Source organism: Cydia fagiglandana, chromosome 27 (assembly GCF_963556715.1).
Source record: "Cydia fagiglandana chromosome 27, ilCydFagi1.1, whole genome shotgun sequence".
NCBI classification, from domain to species: domain Eukaryota; kingdom Metazoa; phylum Arthropoda; class Insecta; order Lepidoptera; family Tortricidae; genus Cydia; species Cydia fagiglandana.
Genome location: NC_085958.1, coordinates 4,900,983 through 4,920,248, shown reverse-complemented (window position 1 = coordinate 4,920,248; position 19,266 = coordinate 4,900,983). Strand labels below are relative to the sequence as shown.

The following is a 19,266-nucleotide window of genomic DNA, read 5'->3' as shown; positions in this document are numbered from 1 at the left end:
GAACCCGAGATAATAATTATAGTATGTGTCTGAATTGTGGTTAGTCAAGTTCAGAGAGGTTATATTCATTGTGCCAAATAAATGTATTTTGATTACACATACCGTTGTTTTAATAAAATGATTAGATCCTTATACATGCTACCTAATCATATTGGAATTCATCAAAAGAACCAATATTAGGAAATCAGGCTCTGCTGAATTGAAATGTGACCCATATAATAAACGTCCAATGTCTATATTCTGTATCTTCAGGTATTTAAATAAAAGTAAAGATATCATTTGTACATTTTCGGGTAGTTATAAAATTTATTGGTTAACCAATCAAATACAAGACCGCTTGGATCAGTCACTGAACGACCTGACTAATTGATCATGTAATGTTTTCATCTACCCTCAACTGGCTTAAGGAGCCATTTGAGGGTATATTTTGTTTACTTTTATTTAAATACCTAAAGATACGGACTATATATTGTCTATGGCCTAATCCAGAAATGTCTTCTCTTCCAGTCAAACTTCAGACATTCCAATCTACAACTTCGTGTCGAGTGCGCAGAACCCACTGAAATGGAGCGCGTTCATCGAGATGAACCAGAAGTACGGGATCGAGAAACCCACCACTAAGGCTGTTTGGTAGGTTTCATCATTCATTATAGGCCTTTTCATCTATTGCAGACGTATTATGGTGTGACACCGGCGAAACACCGTTTTTGGTGGCTGAATAGACGGATGCGCGACCGACATGGTCTACCACAGGTCTGACAAGAGAAGTTTGCGGAAACCGGGACTGAGACACCTTGTCCTCGTTTTTAGGACCCTCCATAACACGTTTGCGCCATTCCGACCGCTGTTCTGCAAGCAGTGACGTAGCTAGGGGGGGGGGGCGGGGGCGAGGGCGGTCGGGTGTCATCCCTAAATGGGTGACACCCGACCGTGAACATCAGTAGTGCCACCTATAAAAATTCGTAAAATCGTGTAAAATGAAAGCGATGGAGTAAATTCTGAGCTATTTAACATAAATTACAATTACTCTTTTTAAATATATTTTACAATTTTAATTGAATTTTGGGGTGACACCCACAATTTCCGCACCGGGTGGCACCCATGCTAGCTACGCCACTGTCTGCGAGCCTATCTAAATAAAGTTTATCTTCAGGTACTACGGGCTGACACCGACCAGTAACTACCTGGTGTTCCTAGTCCTCAACTTCTTCCTGCATTTCTTGCCCGCCCTCATCGTTGACGGCTACTGCACACTAGTCGGACGAAAACGAGTGTAAGTACCCACAATTCTTTATTTTTCATATACACATGCATATGCCCCGTGTATGAACTATAGGGGGTAGAATAGGAGCAGTGTAAAAGTGTCGTTTATGCTTCCGTACATCGGAAGCACAAGCACAATCTTTATGTTGTTGTTAAGTGTACCTATAGTTCGTTTCGTTTCTTTTAGCATTAGAGAGAACTTGAAAGAAGGTAAGCGATCTTGACATGTCTTTTATTGAAAAACGCTTTTTAGAAATCAGTAATTAACTTATGAAAGCAAAAGAATATAAATGATCGTACCAGATTAGACGTGTGCGCCGCGCCGGCGCGCCGCCGCCGCCGGGCTTTTTGACCACGCCGCCACCGCCGATAAATGATCGGCGTGAAATCGGCGTGACCTTGAATGTTGTCAATTAGCTATGCCAAGTTGGTTTTTGGATTAGAATATGGATTTTTTTATAATATTTATGTTACCTATACACTTGTCTATAATACCTATACATCAATTATTAATTAAATGAAACTGAATACCCAGTTGCAGAAACTATTTAACACACCAATTAAAGTAACTGAGAAATCCTAAGTATTCACCGTCAGCTGTTAACGAACAAACCAAGACTGCTGCTAGTGCTACTTATACCTTGGACAGCTAGAAGAACAAACCCCTCCATTCTCAAAGAGCTCTATATCGCCACTCATCTCTTCCCAATATGCCATGGGCGAGCCCTTACATTCTACGGACATATTATCTAACGTATGATGTGAAAAAACACATGAAATTAATCCGAATGAATGGCAAACGTGCTTGGAGTATGTATGAGATGGTCGAACGCTATGAAGATGTCGGCTTGCGGCAGTCTGCACCGTGCAGTCCATACGGCTTATGACCGCACGAAATGGAGACAAAGTACATGTGGTCGCGAGCCTCAGAAATGAGAAAACGAGAAAGAAGATACGTCTCAGTGAGCCCGGTGCTTGTACGAGAAGAAATTATTAAAAAGAAGTCATGTCATAGCAGTCCACTATGTCTAGCAAATGTCAAGGATGTGTGGAGTTCTGTTTTGTTAAAGTACGCCATTTTTAATAGGATAAGCCATGGAGAGCTTGAAAAAACGGAGAGTTACAGATCGGATCGAAGGTAGGTAGGTAGGTAGGTAGGTAGGTAGGTAGGGACTAGGTAACCTCTTACTGCAAGCCAGTTACTAGGGAAATCAAGTTATTACACCTATCCTATATTCATTTACAAACCCTATTTTACTCACAGCATAATCAAACTATATTATTTTATGTCATTGTCCTCGTCCCTTGATGACTACAAGAAAATTATTGTATCCAAAGACCTCGAAATTGACGCGCTAAAAAATACTGTTGCTTTAAGACAAACAGCGGCAGCACAACCTGATGCCACGATGGCGACCAGAAGAGAGAAACAGGTGAATCCCCGCTCAGTGGGTGTACAAACAGATATGGATCTGCAAGATCCAGCACCTAGTAACCGTAAACCACCTAGAAAAAAATCTCCGAAAAACTCGACACTAGCGGAGAGGCCTCGCGCACCAGTCCAACCAGGTCTGACTACGAACCCGTTAAGTCCCTCCGTGCAGACATCTGCAGCTAAACCTGAAGAGCCCGCCAGTGAAACTCCAGCCACGCCTATGAATAACGATGGTACCGACGCTGACGAGGGGGTTTGGGAGCCGGTTCGTGGTCGTCGACAACGCAAGTCCACCTCCGCCGCGGGTCTGGCGTGTGGAGCTACAGCTCCTGTCGAAGCACTACTGGAAGCTGCTGTGAGACCGCGTTATATTCATGCCTTTTACCTAAAGCAAGGAACCACCGCTGAACAGGTTCGAGCTCACCTGGATCGTATATGTGGTGAGGAGGGCTGCTCAGCGGAAGCCTTGAAAGCTAAAGGTGATTATGCTTCTTTTAAGCTGTGTGTTCCTCCGAAGTTCGAAAACATAGTGTTGGACTCTGGAAACTGGCCTAAAGACATTTGTGTTAAACCGTGGCGCCAATTTTTTCGTGCCAAAAACCAAAATTCTAAAAAATAATTCCAATGTGAAACATGTGTCTATCTTTTACCAGAATGTACGTGGGCTTAGATCTAAAACCCAACTGTTTTTTAATAATTTATTATTGTGTCCGTGTGACGTCATCGCGCTTACGGAAACTTTCCTGAATAGCTCAGTACAGGATGCTGAACTGTTTCCTTCAGAGTATACAGTGATTCGCAAGGACCGTGCTGGTGATGTGGGCTGGGGAGGGGTACTTATCGCAGTGCGCAGCTCCTATTCTATACGCTTAGTTACGGACATTGATGGCATCACTGATGATATGGAATTGTTAGTATGTATTATTACCTGGAAAAATGTAAAATATCTGTTTTGCGTGGTGTACCTACCACCTAACTACAAGGATGATCAATACCTTAGAGTCCTAACGTGTCTTGAGAATGTACTTTGCAACCACTCCGAATTGAACATCTGTATTGTAGGTGATTTCAATTTAAATTCCTGCTCGAATAATGTAAGAGTGCAATTCGAATTGTTTCTGGAGTTTGGTAGGCTACGTCAATACAATAATGTTATTATGTGTTCCGTTCTACGTCCGAGGTGTTTATTGAGAGAGTTACGCCGCAGTGGCCGATAGATGCCGCTAGCGTCTTTGTAGTCGCTCCGCCTGACGCTGTGACGTAGAATCCCCTTCCTCACCTGCAATCAGAGCTGCACGCGCGCCTCGCTTCGCCGCCATTTCATTGTTGCGTCGACCGTCTTAGCCGAAGGTCCGTATATTTCTTTAATATTTTTTTGCAGCATGGTTCCGTGAAAAGTTAATTCATTTAACTTCTATCTATCTATAGTGGTTTCTTAGAACTTCCGTTCAAGTTATTCGTTTATCTAAAGTGGCCTAAAACATTCGGATTCGTTAAATTCTATAAACATTTAGTTGAAATTTTTCCGATCCAAAACCAGTTCGTTCTAAATACGTTTTATTTCGCCAGAGGCTCTTTTTTAGTCCTTTTAACGATCTCACGAACGGAAACTTTGAACAACGTTTTTCAAGTCTACCCACTTTTTTAAGAAATTTTCCATGACTGCTTAAATCGTTACCGTTAGTCAGTTTTTACGTAAACTACTCGCATTTTCGAGATTAAAGTAGGAAATGCGCCAGTTTTAACTAGTATTTTCTAATACAGTTAAATATTTTCATGATGAGCGGTAACGCAAGTCGCTCCGCTTCCGAGGAGAGAGATCGCGCTTCGCGGTCATCGTGTCGGCGGCAACGATCGCAGCGCTCGGGGTCCAGCTCGGAGGAGGACTACCGCCGCCCGCGCAGCCGCAGCCGGCGCTCCCGCACGCGCGCGCCGAGCCGCGCCCCCAGCAGCGCTTCGCGGCGGTCAACGACTTCGGGACTGGAAAGGAGGTTTGAATTCCTTTCGAACCAACTGGTGAGCCAGCTCAACGACATTTTAGCCACCCAAGTGTTCGAGTCTAATAAGGGAATACCGCCCCCGCCCGTGGCGCCGCCGACGCCGGCCGCGCCGAGCCCGGCGCCCCCCGCGACGGTGACGGCCGCCCCGACGGCGCCGCCGACCGCGACGGTGTCTACCGCCACGCTGGCGCCACCTACCGCCCACGCTCAGTCCGCGGCCCCGCCGCTGCTGACTTATATGCTACCGCCCACCATGACGACGCCGGCGACTCCGCTGATCCTGTCCTCCGCGGCGCCGCCGCCGGCCGCGATCCCGCGCGGCACGCTGCCGGCGCTCCCGGTCCGCGTGGTCCCGATTGGCGCGGGCGCGCCCGTGCCGGTAGCTGTGACACGACACGAGCAGATCGCTGATCTCTCGGTTTCGATCAAGGAGCCCCTCGTTGCCAAGGCGAATGCGGAACGGCTCGCGAGGAGCTGTGCTTTATCGCGCCTCGACTGCCCGGAATGGAAAGCGGTACGTTACTCGGACACTCAGAAGAAGTATATAGCGTCCCCGGGCTTCACCGAGGTGCTGATCAACGAGGAGCTGCGTCGGTTTGAGGGTCCCTCGACTTCGCGAGGCTCGCGTGCGACCCAATCGGAGCGAAGCTTCGCGGCGCTCTCCAATGCGGTAATCGCCCAAAACGAAGCGCTCAACGAGGCTCTACAAAATTTAATCGAGTGGTCTGGTACGCCAGAATCTGGATCGCCTGGCGCACTCTATAATAAACTCAAAGACCTATTCGATAATGAATCTAATTACAAGGTAATCTCTCACGATATCTTACAAATAGTCTCCGGCAAGCGAGCCGAGGCCATAGCGGAGCGAAGGTTTGATTTACTACGATCAGTAAAGGATAAATACGTAAGAGAAGACATGGACAAGATCCCTCCTACATACGATTACATCTTTAATCCGGAGAAATTGTCAGCATACGTGCAGAAGATCGGTGGCATCGATAAGGTGGTAAAACAACCCTCGCATAACTCCTTCGCTCGCCAGCGCTCCCCTGCTCAGGCTCCGTCTCCCAAAGACAAGGCCTTTCGCCGCACTGCTAATAAACAAAAATCGGACAAAAAGCCCGCCGCGCATAAAAAAGCTCGAGATTCCGGGTCTAAAAGGAAGGGGTCGGGAGGAGATAGTTCGAGACGCCGCGACACTCGTCGCAGGAGATGACTCCCGAGAATTTTCAGCCGGTTGTCTGCAACACTTTCGAAGCAATTGGAAAAAATTAAAAGCTCCGAATATAATTCTAGATTTGATTTCATCGGTACGAATTCCATTTATCAAAAAACCCCCGTTGATTCTACCTACACTAGATGTCCTTCACAAGTTTCGCACTCCGGAATCGCCTCTAATGACAGAAGAGATAGAAAACATGACCCGGGAGGGAGTCCTAGAGCCTGCTCCGCTCACCCCCAGCTACATTTCACCCCTCTTCCTGCTGAGGAAGAGCAACGGAAAAGTAAGGACTATTTTCAATCTAAAATCCCTCAACCAGTATATGAGAACCTCCCACTTCAGACTATTCAATCACTGTCACATGCACAACTTTCTACAAACCGGAGACTGGTTAGCCAAATTCGACTTGAGCCAAGCATACTACCATGTCCCTATTCTAGCTCAACACAGATGCTTCCTCCGGATAAGCTATCAAGGTCGGCTGATGCAGATGACATGTCTTCCATTCGGAATATCTGTAGCTCCGAAAATATTCGCTACCTTATCAAATTGGATAGCGCACTTCCTGAGATCGTGTGGCCTTCGCGTGGTAGTCTACCTAGACGACTTCCTAATAGCGAATCAGTCGAAGAAATCCCTTCTAGAGCAGGTATTGATTGCCAAATCAACTCTATTAAATTTGGGCTGGCAAATAAATTACCAGAAGTCCGTCATGATACCCACTCAGATCATAGAGTTCCTAGGAATCACGTGGAACACGCAATTCAACTCCCGGTCGCTGCCAGCAAAGAAAGTAAGTGCTCTGCGTCGCGACCTGCAGGCCTGTCTTGCTGCCGAGTCGCTCACGGTGAAGGAGATTCAACGTCTCCTGGGCCGTCTCAACTTCGCGAACTTCGTGGTCCACAGAGGAAGGCTACACTGTCGCAGTCTCCAACAATATCTCGGACAGCTACGGAATGCCCCGTGTCACCCTACTCGTCTTCCGTCTGCAGTCCGGCAAGATCTCCAATGGTGGATCGACAACGCAACTCAACAGACCCACATTCACGAGGAGGTGAGAACGACGAACTTTATAGTCACGGACGCATCGGACCACCAGTGGGGAGCAGTCGTCAACGGAAAGCCGTTATGCGGTCCGTGGAGCCACGAACAAAAGAATTGGCACAGCAACCTCAAAGAGTTATACGCAGTATTCGCTGCGCTGTCAATAGAAAACCAAAGCTTAAGGAATTCCCGGGTGGTGCTACAGACGGACAACCGGACCGTCGTAGCATACATAAAAAACGAAGGCGGGACCAAGTCCCTTCCTCTCCTACAGCTGACGCGAAAACTTCTAACGCTAGCGGACCGCCTACGGGTCAATCTGGTCCCTTACTACCTACCAGGTCGGTACAACCTCGAGGCCGACGGACTGTCAAGGGGACTCTTCGTAACCGAATGGCACCTGCGCCCAGAAGCCACGGAGAAAATCTTCGCGCGCTGGGGTACCCCGTCCATCGACCTCTTCGCCTCCGAGAGCGCTCACGTCGTGCCACGGTATGTTTCAATCGATTCGCTCGACTCGAACGCCTACTATCACGACGCATTCAGCAACTACTGGCACTACGACCTGGCGTGGATATTTCCACCTCCCAGCCTCCTGCCTCGCGTTCTACATCACCTCAACACCGCGTCGGGCCTGTTCATCGTGATAACACCCAAGTGGAACAGACCTTTCTGGAGACCAGACCTGAAGAAGAGAGCTGTGAAGCGGCCGTTGAAAGTCCACAATCTCCGGGCGGTCCTAGTAGACACATCGACGAACCGCCCTCCCCCGCAAGTCAACGACTTAAACATCGAGGCCTGGCTCCTTTCGGGTGGGATGCTGTGACACCGGGCTGGTCGGACCAGGAGAAAAGTCTACTGATGTCCCATTGGCGTGCTTCTACAATAAAAACTTACACCCCGATATGGAAAAAATGGTCATCGTGGTGTACCAAAAATAAAATCAACTGCCAGGTACCCCCGCCCAGTGATGTAGCGAGGTATCTCGCACATCTATTTCTAACAGATAAGTTAGCTTACCGGACGATACTAGTTCATAAATCTGTTATAAGTGCTGTGTGTGAACCAATATCGGACTCTAAGCTTTCCTCAAATGCCCTGATTAAGAATATTTTAAAAGCAATATCGGTAGCGAGACCTCCGCCTCCTAAACCACCAGTTTGGGACGCGAGACATCTAATAAAATATCTTAAAAATACTAGTCCTGACTTGAATAGCTTGTACGACGTATCTAGAAGAACTGCCGCTCTTTTACTACTAGCATCGGGTCGCAGGGTCCACGATCTTACCCTGCTACACACTAGCGGGGAATATTACATAGATAACCTTCAATCTATTACCTTGCGTCCAAAATTCGGTTCTAAATCTGATAATGGGTCTTATCAACAGTCTGACTGGACCCTACTAGAAGCACCGGAACAGAATATAAGCCCAGTATTCTGGATACGTCAACTTATTAAAATTACAGAAAATGTCAGGGAACACTGCTCTAACTTATTTGTATCAACCAGAGCCCCAACCAAGCCTGCCTCACCCACGATGATTGGAGGTTGGCTTAAACGTCTCTTAGCAGAGGCTGGTATTGAATCAACTCCGGGTAGCTTTCGATCCGCGGTATCATCCTTAAACTGGCTGGAAAAATATCCAATTAATGATATTTTAGCTAAAGCTAATTGGCAAAACGAATCTACCTTTAGACGTTTCTACCACCGGGATATCCGCGGATCGGACACGAACTCAACTGAGAAGTCTCTGTCAAATTTATTTAAAGTTTGATTCTAACCTAGGGTTACAATATTTACCAATTACCTATAATACATAATTGTATTGAGTTACTGCGATTACATATGTATGTTACAATTACTATGCGTATGTATTATTTTCCTAGCCTGTAAGTGTAGCCCTATTGCTCGCGCGCCCGCTGATTCGCCACCAGGAGATAATAAACAGGTCTCAATAAACACCTCGGACGTAGAACGGAACACATAATATAAAAATTTTACCTTCCAATAAAATTTATATTATGTTTCCTGAGACGTCCGAGGTGAAAGTAATGTCTTCCTGGTAGCCCGTTTCTTTTTTTTTTTATACCGACGGTACTTCTCCTCAACAATGAAATGGCGGCGAAGCGAGGCGCGCGTGCAGCTCTGATTGCAGGTGAGGAAGGGGATTCTACGTCACAGCGTCAGGCGGAGCGACTACAAAGACGCTAGCGGCATCTATCGGCCACTGCGGCGTAACTCTCTCAATAAACACCTCGGACGTCTCAGGAAACATAATATAAATTTTATTGGAAGGTAAAATTTTTATATTAACCGGCATGGAGGCCTCCTTGATTTTGTGTTGTTCGATCGTGACTCCGATAGCATTCGTGTATCTGGTGACGTGGAGCCTTTGGTCCCGATGGACGCCTATCACCCGCCGCTTGAGGTCGATCTTACCTTGGTGCGAACATCTCGTCTACATGCACACTCGCCCTCCTCTGAGCATCAGTCTAAAGGGAAGTTATCCTCGCCTGCGTGGGATTTTCGTAAGGCAGATCTTCGTGCGCTATATGCCGCAATCACTAATATAGATTGGGTAGAAGTACATGACTGCCAGGAGGCTGAACAGGCTACAGAGGTTTTTTACACTAAGTTAACTGAGTGTATGTTAAAGTTTGTTCCGTACAAAAACCAACAAAAAAATCGTGTAGGTAAATACAGTTACCCGGATTGGTACACGCCTCAAATCATCTTAAACATACAGCTCAAGTATTACCATCTGAAAAAATTCAAAGAGACTGGTGCTGTATGCAATAAAGAACTGTACAGGTACTACAGGGGGCACGTTAAAACCTTGACTGACCAATCGTATCAACTATACCTTAAAAATATAGAAGACAATATCATGAATGAGCCGACTAAATTCTGGCAATTCGTGAAAAAAAAGCGTAAGGGGAAATTATCGTGTAAAGAATTCTTCTTTAAAGATAATCTCGTAACTGGCCAAGATGCAGCTGAAGCCTTTGCCGAATACTTCAGTTCTGTTTTCCAACCAGATATACCGCGACTGGACGCGGACGATGCAGCACAGAGCGTGAAGGGGGTGGGCGGAGTTAGAAGAATCGCTGTCGATGGGGTGGAGGAGTGGGAGCTGCTTCGTGCAACTAAGAGACTAAAACCTCGATCTGCAGCCGGCCCCGATGCCGTTCCCCCATTTCTGGCCATTGACTGCATGTCAGTCCTGAAGGCACCTCTCTTACACATTTTTAACCTGTCTTTGAAACAAGCCTCCTTTCCTAGACGTTGGAAAGTGTCAAGAGTTACACCTGTGCCCAAGGGAGGTTCTGCTTCTTGTTTGGGTCCGGATGTAACAAGTTTCAGGCCAATTGCTGTTTTACCTGTTTTCGGCAAGTTATTCGAGTCGATACTTGATTACCAAATAAGTCGGCAAATAGCTGGACTGCTCGATGACTCGCAGCATGGCTTCCGTACAGGCAGATCTACTACGACTAATCACGTAGCCTTTGTGGAATACGTGCTGGGGGCCATTGATGCGCGTAGGCAAGTCGACGCAGCCTATTTTGACTTTAAAAAGGCTTTTGATTTAGTCGACAACGACATTCTATTGCAAAAGCTTGCCCAACTGGGATTTGTGCCCCAGCTTCTGCGTTTTTTTGCGAATTACCTTGGCAGTCGATCACAGTATGTAGGACTTGCAGGTCACGAATCCCAGCCATTCTATACGCGTTCTGGAGTGAGCCAAGGGAGTACTCTTGGCCCAACGTTGTTCCTCATAATGATCAACGACTTACCAAGAGTCACAAAGTATGCGAGGTGTCTCATGTTTGCCGATGACCTTAAAATATTTTTAAAGGTCGAAAATGTTAGCGACTGTGACAAATTACAGCTAGACATAAACGCTGTTGCTGAGTGGAGTAAGGCTAATCGTCTGCTTTTCAACGAAAGCAAATGCAAAGTCATTACATTCACAAGAGCCAAATCGCCGATTCACTCTTCCTACCATCTAAGTGGCGTCGAGATAGCAAGAGAGCAGGAAATACGTGACCTAGGCATAAATATGGACATGGAGCTTAATTTCCGTTCGCATATAACTGCCATCTGTAAGCGTGCAACCAAAACTTTGGGTTTTATAATGAGAGTCAGCTCCCAGTTTAAAAGTAGACTCATACCCAAAGTTTTGTACAATGCTTACGTACGTAGCCTATTGGAATTCGGGTCCACGGTATGGGATCCAAGTGAGAAAAAGTACACTCTGATGTTAGAGAGGATCCAAAGGAAATTTGCGAGATTTCTCTACAAGAGGCAGTACGGGTACTATCCCTTTCTGTTTCCCTCTCTTTTCGTGACAGGGATGGTGGGCTTAGATACGCTCGAGTTACGGCGCAAATTCCTACTTGTGGTGCACTACTACCAACTGCTCAATAATAAGGTCGACAATCCAACTGTCTTAGAGCGTATCGGTTTGTTTGTACCGCAGGCGCGACTGATCGCGGAAGACACTGGTGAGGGTGGGGTGCGCAGACGAAGGCCTCTGTTCGCGCGCGGTGCGATTCGTACTCGTCGGGCCCAGAACGCTCCCACTGCTAGAGCTCTGGCACTTTTGAATGACTTTTTTAACATCAAACAAGATGCTGACGTATACTACGATAGTGTCGGTGTCTTCACAAGAAAATTCTTAAATTATATTAATGTGTATTTGACGAATGAATAATGGCATTTTTGTATATATTATGTATATATGTGTGTAAGTTTAAGTTTGACATCCTATCCTCTGTTGCATTTAATTTAATTTAATTTATGTGTAACTAATGTAATGTTTGTGATTTAACCTGACCGTATTTGATTGTTTATGTTTTGTTGTAATGTTTTAATCTCTAGACTGTGTTTGAATCTAATTGTATGTATTGTCCCTACCGCATAAGCGTTTTGGCATCCTTAGCTGTAAGTTTATGCATGTGATTTAAATAAAGAAATAAATAAATAAAGAAATTATGTAGTACACAGACCAGCAAACTGCATTGATCAAATTTTCAAGAAAAACAACGAATTAATGATTTATCTTAAGAAACCTAAAAGTCAAGGTCACGCCGATTTCACGCCGAAAACACGCCGCCGCCGCCGATTTTTTGGCAAACGCCGCCGCCGATCATTTTTTAATCGGCGCACACGTCTATTAACCAGATTCATAATTGTTACATATTTGCCGTTACTTATTTTTAAAATGTGTTTTTCTATTAAAAGACACGTCAAGATTGTTTACCTTATTTCTAATGTTAAAAAAACGAACTATACAAAACTGCTACGAAATTATAAACCGCAAAAATATGTCACTAGATGGCGCTGTACTTCGAACTCATGTTTTCCTACCTATTATTCTATAATATATTATTCACAGAATGCTAAAATTCTACAACAAAGTGATGAAACTGGCCAGAATCCTGTTCTACTTCACAATGCAAGAGTGGCATTTCTCAGACCGCGGCGTGCGGGCCATATGGGGCAGTCTAGACCCCTCGGACCGTGTGGTCTTTCCCTTCAACATGTCTGAAATGTCTTGGGACTACCATGCGGAGACATTTATTGTCGGTAAGTATCAGGCTATCAAAATCTCTACAGACTTTTCTTGGTCTAACTATACAGATCGCTACAGACTTTTCTTGGCCTAACTCTAAGACATACCTATATTTAAACTTTAGGTAAGTGTGTGGGCCATACGGGGTATTTTAGACCCCGTGGACCGTGTGGTCTTTCCCTTCAACATGTCTGAAATGTCTTGGGATTATTACGCTGAGACATTTATTGTCGGTAAGTAATATTAGTAGAGTTAGACCAAGAAAAGTCTGCAGCAATTTTGATAGCCCACGCAGTACAAGTGTTATTTATTTTTAATTTATACGTCATAATTTCATAGAAGTTTTACGTTTCAATTGACATTTGCCCTGCGTGGGCTATCAAAATCTCTACAGACTTTTCTTGGTCTAACTCTAAGACATACCTATATTTAACCTTTAGGTAAGTGTGTGGGCCATACGGGGTATACGGGGTATAGGGTATAGACCCCTTGGACCGCGTGGTCTTTCCCAACATGTCTGAAAGGTCTTGGGATTATCACGCTGAGACATTTATTGTCGGTGAGTAACATTAGTAAGATTTATATGTAGAGTCAGACCAAGATACATCTGCAGCGATTTTTATAGCACAGACGTGCAAATAATATTTAAACGTCATAATTTCTTAGGCGGTTAGATTGCATAACAATTGCTGATGGTTTTTTTACAGGTCTTCGCGTCTACCTGGTGAAAGACGACCTCTCCACTTTGCCAGAGGCCAAGAAAAAGTGGGACAGGTAAATTTAACGGCATTCATTAAATGTTACTAACTTGTTTCACTTTGCGCGCCATCTATTGGAAAGATGGAATAACTTTCCGTTTCTTGATCTGCTTTTCAATATTTTATGTAAATTCTTATATATACGAGTCAATATTACAAGATTTACATGCATACATACTTACAATTTGGCGGCATGTTTTAAATATTGTACAAAATCAAATGGATTAGTTAGCAACTAATTTTGAGATACCTGTTACATACCTATTTAAATAGTTTTTTACGTAATTAAGTACCTTGTTCTTTGAGTATTTTAAACTATAAGGTAAGGAATAAAAAATAGCAATCAACCTTTTAACTGCCATATAATTTTTCATCGAGCGTGCTCGTGTCGCCGTCGGTACGAAATTACACGAAGTTTTGTCTTAACTATTTATGAGATCGCGGCAAATTGAGCCCGATTTTGTATGTCTTATACAAAGTGGCCAAAAAATAAGTGCATTCTCCTTGCCAGGAAGGTTTTGGGATTATACTGAGCAACTTTTACTATGGTATCAACCCCGAAATCGCCAAACAAAAATTTACACTCCCATAGAAAATAGACCAGCCAAAATGTATTAAACAGACAAATTTTTTTTTTCGCGATTTTGGGGTTGGTCCTATAGTAAAATTCAGTATAATCCCAAAAACTCCCTGGCAACGGGAATGCACTTATTTTTTGGCCACTATATCAGTCTACGGCGGTTAAAAGGTTAAAAAAATAGTTTGCTTGTGCGAAATGGACAAAAATTAATGATATGATTTACCAAATTCCTTTTCCCTTGCAGACTCTACTACCTCCACCAATTTGTGAAGCTGGTGTTCTTCGGTCTGCTGCTGAACCTCGCGTATCTCGCGCTACGGTCTATCTCAAGACTAGTGCTAGGGTAGATAGATAATTTGAGGTTAGGAAACTTGAGATTGTTACGAATAAGATTAGAGAAGTTTATGTGAAGGGTGATAAGATGATATGAAAAAAGTCAATAATTGATTGAAAGTCTTTTTTTATGTCTGTCGGCCCATATATATAATAACCATAGAGAAATAAAAGGAAAGAGTGGTAACTCCATAGATCAGTTGTCTTCCTAAAACGCGAGTAATTTCGTAGACGACATCTAGCGTCAGCATAGAGTAAGCCCCCATTCGCACGACAGTTTTTTCAACGCGCGTTAAAAAACCGGGCAAGTGCGAGTCGGACTCGCGCACGAAGGGTTCCGTACCATAATGCAAAAAAAAAAACAAAAAAAAGCAAAAAGAAAACGGTCACCCATCCAAGTACTGACCCCTCCCGACGTTGCTTAACTTTGGTCAAAAATCACGTTTGTTGTATGGGAGCCCCATTTAAATCTTTATTTTATTCTGTTTTTAGTATTTGTTGTTATAGCGGCAACAGAAATACATCATCTGTGAAAATTTCAACTGTCTAGCTATCACGGTTCGTGAGATACAGCCTGGTGACAGACGGACGGACGGACGGACGGACGGACGGACAGCGAAGTCTTAGTAATAGGGTCCCGTTTTACCCTTTGGGTACGGAACCCTAAAAAGCGGTTGAATGACACACTAACCATGTATGTATTCACACGACAGAGGTGGCGCTTTTTATCAAACGTTGTTGGATTTTCGACTTTAAGCCATGGTCGTTAAATCGAATTTAAAGTGCGGACAGATTCAAGCGCTTTTTAACGCGCGATGAAAAGAAATGGGGGCTAATATAAAAGTAAAGAAGGAATGGTAACTATATTTTGGTATAAAACTGATGTATGGAGTTACAAATCTTTCTTTACTTCAGTACCGGAATTTATCAGTACTGCCAGGCGTGTCTCACTCCGCGATTTCGTCGCTTTGCTACAGGTAGCTAAAAGGACATCCGTTCGGCCCCAATTTTGGGGTTTGCCATAAGCCGCGCGTGGCGCTGTCGCCACCTAGCGGCCATATCTGTACTGATCGTAACAGACGCGTTTTGTTAGAGAGTGAGTCTTCTGTACTTAGTACTATTATTTATTCTGTGGTACTGCTAGTCGACAATAGATGATGCGTCGAAAAAATCCGTGATTGTAATTAAATTAAACATATATTTAAGAATTGATTCGTGCTCTCGAAAATATTTAATATGTATTTATTTACATTGATATATTACTATGACCTCTACTTGTTAAATATCCGTCCAAAAACAAATGAGATTTAAATATAAGTATTTTTTTTTAAGTAATCAAACATTTTTTTTTGTAAATGTATAAACTTTGTCAGATTTTAATGTGATAATATCAACATATGATCTGAAACCTTTACATTCAGATATTTATTCAATGTACCTCATTATTTATATATCAGATTATGTACTTATGCATTAAATTAATATATCAGATTTAGAACATGACATTATACTTTATTTTTTAGCAAATTGTTATATTATAATTTTGTACAAGTTTTGGAACATTTGATTGTTTTGCTCAAATAATTTTAAGTACAATAAAATATTTTATTTTGTAAGTGTGTTTAATTTTGTTCTTGAATTAGTTTTATTATGTAAGTATTAAAAAAACATAAGAAGCGATTTATATTTATTACAACACAACAAATATTTATAAAACCACTATATACAAACAAGATAATTAGACTTATTTTGTACAATTCTATATAATATATTATTACATACCTATATACCAATACAATATAAAAAAAACCGAATGTCTCATTTGATTGCCTTCATCTGCTACAACATTGCTTACCATGCCAAACATTGCCTGGATTGAAATAAAAACCGAGGGTTCCGTACGTTTTAGTATTTGTTGTTATAGCGGCAACAGAAATACATCATCTGTGAAAATTTCAACTGTATAACGGTTCATGAGATACAGCCTAGTGACAGACAGACGGAAAGTGGTCTTAGTAATAGGGTCCCGTTTTTACCGTTTGGGTACGGAATCCTAAAAACATAGATTCACTATCTGCACTATCAAATTGCTGGATTTTACTAATAATGGGAGAATGGCGACATTTATTAAGAATTAGACTGACAACACTGTTTGGTAAATAATCACCGTTTTTAGGGTTCCGTACCCAACGGGCCCCTATTACTAAGACGCCGCTGTCCGGCTGTTGAAATTTTCACACATAATGTAATTCGGTTGCCGCTACAACAACAAATATTACAACTTACGGAACCCTCGGTGGGCGAATCCGATTCGCACTGATCCGGTTTTTTAAGCCAGGCAATGTTGTGGGCATGGTAGGCAATGTTGACGAAGTTGACAGCATTACAAATTAAAAAAATATAGACAAAATACAACCCAAAAATCATAAACTCACCATATACGCATCTCGCTCTTGTACTGTCTGTCAAATTTTAAAAACTAATTGGAAATCATTATAAGATTATCAACAAGATAACATACAGAATTGTTTTCCATCGTATTTTCTCGGAAACGTTCGTATTTGTCATGCTACTTCAGTCAACGTCAGTACTTTTTGTACCGAGACTGACTGAAATATCAAGACACGTTCGGACGTTTCCGTGAAAATACGAAGGAAAATAATTATGCACTGTAGTTCGCTTTTTTAGCATTCGAAAGAACTTCGCAGAAGTAAGCTTGTGGTTCCAAACCCGGCACTTTTAGCGGTAATAATTTGAAGTAAATTATATGTATTGACCATGCTACATTAGATAATTCAATAATTATTAACAATTAAAGAGCCTGGTACATTTTTATCAACTGCACGCTTGCTTGCTTGCTTCTGTGGAGTTCTTTCTAATGCTAAAAAAAAAACGAATTATACATATGTACATAAGTAATAGTCAATAGATATTGTATTGCCGTTATATGATATTTAAAGGAACTTATGGATACTTATAATAATCCTAACCTTAATTTTTTAAATTGTTCTAAAGTATGCACAATGCGCATTCTATTAAAAGGGTACATTTTGAATAAATGTGACGTTTTCAAGTAAAAGGTACCTACTTACCACATTGTCGGTTGTCGATAAGGTTGATTTCAAATTGAAGCTTTGTGGAAATAACGCCTTATTGACAACCGAAAATAAGTAAAGTCTATCCCCCTTATTCATAAACGTTTACTAAAGATGACAAACCGATAATAATCGTTTGTCCTTTTCCATCATACCAATACGTCGGAAAGGGACAAACGATTATTATCGACTTGTCAACTTTAGTATACATGTTTATAAGGGGGTGTATCTATAGGTATTTAAATAAAAGTAAACAAACAATTTGTACATTTTCGGGTAGTTATAACATTTATTGGTTAACCGACCAAATACAAAACCGCCTGGATCAGTCACTGCACGACCTGACTTTAACCTACATTATTTGATCGTGTAATGTTTTCATCTACCCTCAACTGGCTTAATGAGCCGTTTGAGGGTAGATTTTGTTTACTTTTATTTAAATACCTAAATAATAACAGTATAGGTACCCTTTTAGTTGAAAACGGCACAAATTTTTCTACATATTGTATTCAATATGTACAGTAGCCATCATATATATCGGAGCGGCCAAGGTGCTCACAAATATCTGAGCACGCTTCTATTGTCAAGGCGTTAGAGTGCTCATTTTATAGCTTTTGATATATCTAAAAGATAATTACTAAATTAAAAATATAAAACAACCATCTACATACAATTTTGACTACAATTTTAAGCTACCCTAAAATAAAAATATAAAATCAACTTAATATACCAAATGTCAAAAATAAAAATGCATTGGAAAAAAGTACAGCATTTTTTAAAGTTAGTTACGATAAAAAAGTTTATACTTTTTTAAAGACACGTATACAAATTATACAATACAAGATGACTTTATTGTATAATTTGTATACTGGTTATGAAACCTGTATAACCACGCAAATAAATTGCTCACAGTGAGATATACTAGCTATTAGAGATAGACCAAGAAAAGTATGCAGCCATTTTGATAAGCCCACGCAGTGCAACGAGTGCTAGTGTTATTTTGAACGTCAAACTTCTATGAGATAATGCTGAAATTGTCGGTTGACAAGCAAAAGTCACTAACTAACATCATTGAAATCATTGGACAATAAACCGTGTTACAAGTGTAATAAAGTGCATTGTTACTTTAATTTTTTGATGGTACTTAGTGAGTTTTGCTTGTCACTCGACGAAATTATCTTCTATAAAATCAAAATCGCTGCAGACTTTTCTTGGTCTAATTCTATTTAGAGAAAATAAAAAGTCAAAATTAAAATATAAGCATTGATAATTATATTAAAATATAATTATAAATGCTTTATTAAATAAAAACATTTACTCAGGCTAAAAAAAATTTAATTAAAAAGTGAAATTCAATATCGTGCTCAAAATGAAACAGTCATTACATAAAAGAAATAAACATATACAGAGTGGGGCCTGTACATGTACAACAAAATATTCGTTTATTAAAAAATAGTTTTTAAGACAACTAGTTTTATTTAGACATGACGCAGTAAAATGCCCTTTTTAACGAAACACTAGTTACCACCAAGTTGTTGCCAGTTTTAACAACTGGCAATTATTCCAACCTTTTACCACTGGTAACTACTGGGAAGATAATTCCCAGTAGTTACCACTAACTCGGTTTGGTGGTAACTATAACTATAGTTCGTTTTTTTAGCATTAGAAAGAACTTGAAAGAAGGTAAGCGATCTTGGCATGTCTTCTAACCGATTCGTTGCGTGTTCCATTTTCGAAAACTTTTGGCTGTGGCGCGGAACAATCATTCCATGACACGGCGGCCATGCCATGCGCCATAGAATATGATGACACTCCTCCCGTGTCATACGCCACACGTAAAAAACATTGATGACACGGTAGGCGTGTCATCAGCCCCGAATCGCTTAATTTTAAAACGCTTTTTAAAAATCAGTAACTATTACTTATGAAAGCGGAAGAATATAAATGATCGTATTAGAT

General features: G+C 41.9%; 1 protein-coding gene across 3 annotated transcripts in view; it reads left to right on the top strand.

Moving 5' to 3' along the window:
* The window catches only part of LOC134677867 (fatty acyl-CoA reductase wat-like), a 51,938-nt gene extending 36,115 nt beyond the window's left edge, over window positions 1–15,823 (top strand). For 2 of the 3 annotated variants that reach the window (XM_063536291.1, XM_063536293.1), the window contains exons 10-14: window positions 508–630; window positions 1,154–1,273; window positions 12,365–12,555; window positions 13,249–13,315; window positions 14,124–15,823. In XM_063536291.1, the coding sequence (XP_063392361.1) occupies window positions 508–630; window positions 1,154–1,273; window positions 12,365–12,555; window positions 13,249–13,315; window positions 14,124–14,226 (604 nt within the window). In that variant the 3' untranslated portion in view covers window positions 14,227–15,823. Of the gene's footprint in view, window positions 1–507; window positions 631–1,153; window positions 1,274–12,364; window positions 12,556–13,065; window positions 13,101–13,248; window positions 13,316–14,123 lie in introns of all 3 variants that reach the window. The other variant, XM_063536292.1, reaches the window with a different exon arrangement.
* Window positions 15,824–19,266: the final 3,443 nt, after the last annotated feature.